This window comes from Phoenix dactylifera, chromosome 4 (genome assembly GCF_009389715.1).
Source record: "Phoenix dactylifera cultivar Barhee BC4 chromosome 4, palm_55x_up_171113_PBpolish2nd_filt_p, whole genome shotgun sequence".
In the NCBI taxonomy this organism is placed as follows: domain Eukaryota; kingdom Viridiplantae; phylum Streptophyta; class Magnoliopsida; order Arecales; family Arecaceae; genus Phoenix; species Phoenix dactylifera.
The window spans coordinates 18639376-18647512 of record NC_052395.1 but is presented as its reverse complement, the minus strand read 5'-3'; the positions used below and the strand labels follow the sequence as shown (position 1 = coordinate 18647512).

Genomic DNA, 8137 nt, shown 5'->3' with positions numbered 1-8137 from the left:
ATACTCAGATGGTATCATTTGGAATAGCTACATGACTATTCAATCTTTTTTACATCATTTTTTTTTATTTTTTTTGGATATACTTATACTAGAAATGTATGATTTATCTATTCTATCAAAAAAAAATCTTTGTCAACTAAACTAAATTTTATTATTCTTTTTTATATATGAACTGAAAATAGAGAAAAAAACCTAGAAAGCACTTATGACATGTATCCACTTATGATATGTCCTCACTAGGCTGCTCTTATTGGTCTCTTCTCCAGACAAGATTGGCTTGCACTTCCCTCTTTTTCATCAACTGGCAATGACAAGAAAGTGATGTCTGATTAAAACTACCAACTTTACTATTGGAGACGGTAAATATATAATTTTGTAATATGAAACCTCATGTTCTTTTTTTTTCTCACTATCTCTCTTTGTTTTTTTTTCCAGAATCAACTCTTTTCTTTTAAAAAAATAATATCCAAATAAATTAAATATCCAAAACCAAATTTTCCAAAGGATATGAATAAATATTCTAGAAGCGCCAGCCGTGCACGCTGCCATTCACAACAGGATATTTTTATCATGGTGCACCGAGATACGTGCATACCTTGATCGGCTGCTAATAAAATGAGCGACACTGAATGGCCACATGTCCGGCCATGCGGCGTTGCATACGGAATACTTTTTCAAGAGGATAAAGACCCCTCGCATGTCCATTGGCCACAGCAGTGACTCACCACCTCCAAAGAGGATAAGGCCGAGACCCGTGCTCTCTCAATAAAAGACCACCTAAACGACGAGACGATATGATTAGAAAGAGAAAAGGGTTGCCGTCTACGTACGAGTCCTATCATTTAAAAGCTTATGTAAATCCCTTTACCGTGTGAACACTGAACCACTTGAGCCGACCCAAGTGCAATAAACTAGCTCAAGATGAATTTAGTTATAAAAGAGATCAGGCCATCTCACTTGAGCTGGGGTTTATCCCAACTCTTCACCTATATTCTTTGTTCAATTATAATTTGAGATGTACTTAAGTTTATAAGACTTTTTTTTTATAAATGTACACTAAATATTGTACAAAGGTAACATGCTATCTATTTTTTTTATTTGTATGAACATCGTAATATTCCTAATTACTTATATATATATATATATGGTTAAATAAAAAAATCTACCATATCAACAAATGCTTCTATAAAAATAACTTTTTTTGGGTTCATCGGATGCTTACGCTGCCCTCGCATAAGCACAATCAGCAACATCACTAGCAAAAAGGCTACACAAAACAGAAGAAATAGAGAACTGTTAGGTCCAGAAAAATTCTCCAGAATGATAAGTAGCGAATGAGGAGACCCAATCAACAGTTTGATTTGTCTCTTGAAGGAGATGCCTGATCTGGATAGCACGACACTCCCGCAGCATCCGTCGTGTGTCGCCTAGGAACGAGTGCTCTGTCTCCTCCCATCCCTCTTTTCGTAAGCGCTCAATCAACGAGGCTGAGTTCCTTTCAAGGATGATACAACCTACCTTCAACACATATCTCGCATAGAAGAGTTCCTCTCATGCTGCTCTAAGCTCTGCCCCAAATGCTGAAGCCTCGAAGGAACGACAACCCCACAGCAATCAGCTTGGAGCCATGATCTCTGATCACAAATACCACTCAAGCATTACCATCACCGGCGGGCGGGCTCCTATTGAAGTTTACCTTAAGTGGTAGAATTAGTTATTTCAATTTTATCACACTCCGAAGTGGTAGAATTAGTTACTTTGGTTTTCTTCTCAACATATATGGGAAGAGAAGGAAGCGTGTAGAGCATAGCTTATTTCTAGATGCTTTGCAAATAAAGATCATCTACTAGATTTTCATGATCTGTGATTCAAACAATGGTTATTTAAAAGTGACCCTCTAAAAAAAAATTAATGTTGCTGGAATGTCCTTAAAAATTAACATAAAATCTTTTGAATAGAAACATTAGATTTAAATCGGGACTTGCCTCAGTCCCCTAGCGATGAGTAATTTTAAAAGTAGTTTAGTGAATTGTTGTTTAGATAACCTAAAAAGATTGCTATTATTCTGCATGGGACACTAATCTTTGTTTAAATTTAGGTCCTCATAATTTTATTTCTTTTTAGATGTTAGATTTTTTTTTCATATTCTTGATATTGAAAAGAAAATTGCGATCGTAGCATATCACAAGCTATGCCTCACGAGATAGTGAGGTTCCGTCGGTCGGGATAAGGTAGCGATTCTTGTCCACATCACGCATACGGACAAAACCACTCACCCCGCTCCAAAACCCGCCATCTCCGGATCCCGGAAACCAATTTCCAATAGAGCGGTTTTCATTCAAAACCGCTTACCACTTCCTCACCGACTCCGGCCGACACTGGATTAACAGAAAACAAAAGAAAAAAAGGGATAATTTCATAACGTTTCTTGCTTGGACTTACCTTCGCCGGAATCGGAGAATACTCCCCGGAGATTTGAGGTCGGAAATAGAGAAGAGGAGGAGGATGAGTTACTTGAACCGGGTTTGGATGGCGGCGAGCGTCACGGTGGTAAAGGGCCAGACGGACTGGGGCACCAAGTGGAACGCCGGCAAGGAATGGCTCGCCCCGCCTGGGCTCGTGCAGCCCAACGGGTTGGGGATCGGCCTGTTCTCCGGCGACGGGGGCGCGGAGGAGCGCCGGAAGCAAGCCGATGACTCCCTCCAGAAGGCCATGTACATGAGCTGCTGGGGCCCGAGCTGAAGCCTATGATCGGAGATCGGAGATCGGAGGTCGGTTGTGTTCTCTCGCGCTTTGAGGACGAGGGGAAGAGGGATTCCGGCCACCCGGATCTGGGGCACGCCGGAGTGGGGGCGAGGGTATTTTGGGTATAGTGAGTTCTTGAGAGGGGAAAAGGCTGGCGTGGATTGTAAATAATCCGACTGTATTTTATGGTTATTAAGGGGAAACTCGTGATTAATTTTGTTATTATGTTGATCAGTATCTCGTAATCTCGATGTGTCGTTTTCTCCTAGCATCAAAGTGGATCCACCGTCAAATGGTTTACAAGAGTATAGCTTGCGCTCCGTAAAATTTATAAAAGAATTATAAAGATGCTCCTCCCAGGGGCCGTTTACCTTTAGATCTTAAAAAGTATTAATTAGACATCAAAATTTTAAATTTTTTGCAATGTCATTCAATCATCCATTTGTGCTAGAAAACATTATTATGTAAAAATTGTATAATAACTGTTGTGGTTCAAATTTGGCCTCAGAATGGCCACGCCTGTGGAGTCGAGGAACCCTCCAGTAGTTGGAAGGAAAAGACATGAGCAACCTCTTGTGCGACGGTTGTAGACCTGCACAAAGCCTTACCAGTATTTCCGGTGAGGGCCCTCCGACGATCAAGTTAAAGTGGGGTGAATTTGATCCAGCCAAAAGTTCCTTAGAAGTTACCTGACCGAGCTATTTATAGTCCCGATTGAGTGGCCCAGATGGCAAAGGTATTGTCAACCCTCATCATGAGGGGGCGTGGATCTAAGCCGGATCGCACGCAGCTTAGGCTGGTTGGTAACGTGTAATTCTGTTTGTTCTTAAGAATGGTAGGGTGTTGACAGTCACAGCGGGATATGGCGATAGTACTCAAGGTGCCGTCTCACTGTTGAAGGCCGACTATAGAAACGTGGCATGGTAGTGTTGTAATGTATGGCCACGTAGGTGAGCGTAGGCGCGCACATGGGTGCGGTCGTTGGTAAAACGGAGCTCGTAGGAAGGTCGCATCATGTGTTTGACGAGGTCGGCTTGACGGGTGCTGAGAATAGCTCGGCTTTCCGATTTTCGAGATGTGCTCGGTGGAGCGCCCCGAGCTCGAAGGTCGGGGCGTACTGCTGAGGTAGGCGTTCCGAGCTTAGTCGAGGCGAGTCAGCGAATACTGGAGGCACCCCGAGCTTGGTTGGGGGAGTCGACGAATATCTGAAGTTGGTGGAGCTTTTGGCGGAGTCTCGAAGTCGAGCTAACTCTGAGCCGAAGTGAAGATTCGATCGATTGGCATTGACGTTTATTGGACCGAACCGGATGGCCTTTTAGTTATGGGCTGGGTGATTCATTTTACCTCCCATCAATAACTATTTTAACAAAATTATAGGATTACCCTTCTCACTTGCTTAGTAAAAAGCTTTTATTTGAATAGAAATTGAAGGCAAGGAAAGGGAGGGTAGCACTTTAAGATCTATATAGGTGGTTGGATGGCGAAGAATGGACGGATATAGCAGAAGCATCCCAGCCAACGGCAAGCTAAATCGTTTCTAATTGGCTTACTTCTTACGAGCAACTTGTTGACGGCATAGTAGGGGTGGTGATTCAAGACGAATGTGAGTTGGAATCCCTTGCAGCCAGGCGGACGATCACTTGCAAGTTACACGCCCTAGCCCACATCACCAAGCAAAGGGGTCTCGCATTCCATGAACGTTGGCTACCTTCCAGTCTACACCGGTTATAAAACTATTTGACACGCAATGAATTGAAGACTGGATGGCATCTACAACAGGCATATACTTGCATTGCCATTGGCCAGAAAAAGCTAATTACTCTTATCAACTCATTTTCCTCATAGAACTTGATGGTGGATCAACTCATTCTTCATAGAATGTTAATGAAGTAATGAACCAAGCTGTTGGCGAACAACTTGAGCCTTAATTAGAGAAAGAAGTCAAAAGCTCGAGCTTCGCAAGTCACTATTCTATTAGTTCCAGTAGCCAATGCCAAGAAACATTTATATAAACCTCACATTCGAGAGCAACTCAAAGCTCGTAATCCTTTATAAGCAGTCTCGCCTTTACTGGAATTCTAATAAGCTAACATGTGAACAAGCACGGAGGGGTGCACGGATCTGATGGTCAGGGAAGATGAGGCCACACGATAGGATGTTGGCTTTCGAGGACTGTAATTCCTCTCGAGGTCGGAAAAAATCCGGGGACATTTTTTGAGGGTTTCCAATGCCTGTAACCACGGGACAGCGAGGAAGGACCCGCCTTCGTTCATGTCACCACCAAATTGTCACCGGCTTCCGACGGACGCCTGCACGAAGCTATGTTGAGATTCTGGTAAAAGACGTTGCAATGGTGTATAAACCAAATAAAATCATATGATCTTGCCGTTGAAATTTGAAGGGGTACAGCGTTGAATCTCCAGTATTGACGTTTAAAGATGCATATCTAGGGAAGCAAACGAGATGTTACCACAACATATTATCTCAAGGAATTTACATAGTTAAGAAATGAATTCATCACCAAATTTTGTCACCATGAGGAAACTTTTTGTAATGCACTAAATGCTCGCATGCACCAAAAACTTAGGTCTATTATAGACTAATTAATTATTATTATTGCACATGGCTGCAGGAGCGGCCTAACATATTTGAAAATCTAAAAGCCGTTTTATTTTTTAAACCTTTCCTGCAATGGACTGATCTACAGCGAACTCAAGCCTTTTTTTTTTCTTTCCATTTTATCTTTGAGACTTTTCTTACGATGGACCTTACAATGGACCTTCTTTCAGTCGAAGCCTTAAACGACCGCTAGCCGATCTTACATAACTATTTGTCCTATCAATAAGAACGAGGTGTAGGAAATAAAATACAAATTTTGTAAATGTAGATGCTACAACCATCTAATTATTTCATTATACTTTTAGAGCTTTGCAGAGCCGATTGCAGCCAACTCCAACCGTACTAAACAAATAACTAAAAAAGGATCAGCCATTTTGATATGCATCGGGTACTGAAATGACCCAAAATATCCAATTAGACGAAATTTAGCAAGTCAAGTTGCACAATAAAATAGTAAGACAAAGATTTAAAAACTTAAAGTTGATATATTAGATATTCGTAAGCTGAAATCTTAAGATATAAGCATCCTCTTTAGTCACAGTAGAGAATTCTATTTAAAAGAATACATCAAGTCTCTTCCACCAACCACCGTAAATTCCCATCTCTCCTTCCTTCTCCCACATTCTAGACAAAAGAATTCCCTCCAAAAAAAAAAAAAAGGAAAAAGAAGATTCCAGAAGACTAAAAAAGAAAGAGGAAAAGAATCTCAAAGGCAAACACGGCAAACACACCACGAGGCCACTGTACAGAATGATGGATCGAACGATCGAACGGCCGGAAATTGTTGTCCTCCTCCTCCTCATCATCATGATGAATTCGGTCAATGCATAACATCAGACGGTGTCGGGGATTTGGAAGTGCTGGACGCCGAAGGTGTGGAGGGAGGCGTTCTGGACGAAGAGGACGAGGCCGCACTTGGCGGGGTCGAAGCCGTCCCAGAGGGGGAACTGGACGGAGCCGGAGAGGTTCTTCTTGGCGGAGGCGTCCTTGACGGAGAGGAGCTTCACCATGCGGCGGACGACGTGGTCGTTGGGGAGGACCTTCCCCTTGTTCTCTCCCTTGCTGCAGTCCGTCACCAGCCCGTTCTCGTAGAGCGCCACCATCACGTCCGCACCGCTCCCGTCCACCTTGGTCCGCAGCGCCCCCGTGCAGGACACCTGGAGGGTGTCCGGTGACGGCTTCGTGAACGTTGCCTGCGCCACCGCCAAGAGGTCAAATTCCTTAGCTTCTCAATCAAATTAACCATCCAGATCTAATGAAGCAATGGTATTCTAGTAATAAACAAAAGCTAAATAGAGGGGGGGAAAAGATGATCAGATCCAAGGAAACCTGCATGGTGGGCGAGGGATAGCGGGCCGCCGATCGGACGGCGGAGACAATGGCATCCTGATCGGTGCCGAGGCACTGGTTCCGGCCGTGCACCACCACCTGGGGCGTGTACAGCGTATCAAGCTTGAGCGACTCGACGTAGGCCTTCTGGCGCACGGTCCAGATGCTGGACCCGAAGGGGTCCTTCCACCCCATGTAGTCCCAGTACTCCACGTGGAACCCCAGCACCACCACCGGCGGCACCTCCTCCTCGGGACCCAGGAGCTCCCCGCGCGCCAGCCTTGCCGCCACGGCCTCCGCCTCCGGCGACGTCGCGCACCCCTGCGACGAGAACAGCTCCACCAGCACCGGCCCCATCCGCCGCTGCTCCTCCGCCGTCAGATCCGCCGTCGCGTTGCTCTCCGGCGACGCCGACGATGACGAGGCGGCCCCCCGCCCGAAGCACGAGAACAGCCGGGGCGCCATCCCTCGCTTCCCGCTTAGATCGGGCGGCGATGAGAGGATCCGAAGCGAGAAGAGGAGAGGCGAAGCCTTGGAGACTCTTTTCTTGAGGGGGAGAGAGAGAGAGAGAATTGGGGTGGGAATGGGATCCGAAGGGGGCTTTGATGGCGGTGGGTGGAGCGGAGAGGAACGTGCCGGAGGTGACGGGATACCAGCTGGAAAGCTGGGGCTCGCTTGCCTCCACCATCCCAGTTTTTTTTAACTTTTTTGGGAAGCTTGATGTACACGTGGGCCGTTGTGATGGTCTACTTGCCGGTGGTGCAGACGTGGCGTGTTTTGATGGGCGGGGAAGGAACCGACCTTACCGGCGATGGAAGACAGCCTAAAGAAAGGCACCTTCGAGCTGTTGGCGGTTTCATTAAGGAGACATTTGAGCTACTGTAAGCTGTCCGATTAGATAATTCTCAACGAGTTTTTAACCGCTTGTTTTGTATGACGAGTATCGTGCCTTAAACGGCAATTAACTATTTGTAGCTCATAACGATACGGTCGTGTCGTTTCCCACGAAAAAAAATGATTGATTTCTTTCGCAAGATGGATCGCTGGATCTCTTTGATCATCCATCTGCCCTATTTGGGGAGCGGTTGGTAATAGAGCTATTGGAATTGGAAGTAGAGCGGTTGGAAGTAGAGTTTTTATAAAAAACTGTTTGCTATTTGGTAATTACATTTCTAAAATGCTATGGCGCTTTAACATTTATTTGGTAAACAAACTGAGAAAGTACTTTTATATGACGAAATGACCATAAAAAAACATTACTAATATTATACCATAGTGCATAATAAAATATAATATATAGTAATACATAAATATATGATATAGTATAATATTAATATAATGTAATATATTATTATTATAATAGAATACTATAACATTGTATACTATAGAATAATATTTAATATAATATTAAATTATTTAACATAACATTATATTATATTATATT

At 44.0% G+C, this 8137-nt stretch overlaps 1 protein-coding gene and 1 long non-coding RNA gene across 2 annotated transcripts; both read right to left on the bottom strand.

Moving 5' to 3' along the window:
- Nucleotides 1-1046: 1046 nt before the first annotated feature.
- On the bottom strand, nucleotides 1047-3099 carry LOC120110529. Its single transcript, XR_005511621.1, has 2 exons — nucleotides 2443-3099; nucleotides 1047-1634 (listed from the first exon to the last, which is right to left on the bottom strand). It is a non-coding gene; the product is annotated as an uncharacterized LOC120110529 (long non-coding RNA).
- Nucleotides 3100-5829: 2730 nt separating this feature from the next.
- LOC103723499 lies at nucleotides 5830-7729 on the bottom strand. Its single transcript, XM_008814424.4, has 2 exons — nucleotides 6694-7729; nucleotides 5830-6557 (listed from the first exon to the last, which is right to left on the bottom strand). Exons 1-2 carry the CDS (start codon nucleotides 7156-7158, stop codon nucleotides 6198-6200), a joined length of 825 nt encoding a protein of 274 aa, XP_008812646.2. The 5' UTR covers nucleotides 7159-7729; the 3' UTR covers nucleotides 5830-6197.
- Between the last annotated feature and the right edge of the window lie 408 nt (nucleotides 7730-8137).

Coding starts and splice junctions, on each gene's coding strand:
- LOC103723499 (XM_008814424.4), bottom strand. CDS start 7,158: ATGGCGCCCCGGCTGTTCTCGTGCTTCGGGCGGGGGGCCGCCTCGTCA. Junction 6,558..6,693: donor ATCCCTCGCCCACCATGCAG/GTTTCCTTGGAT, acceptor GCGGTGGCGCAG/GCAACGTTCACGAAGCCGTC.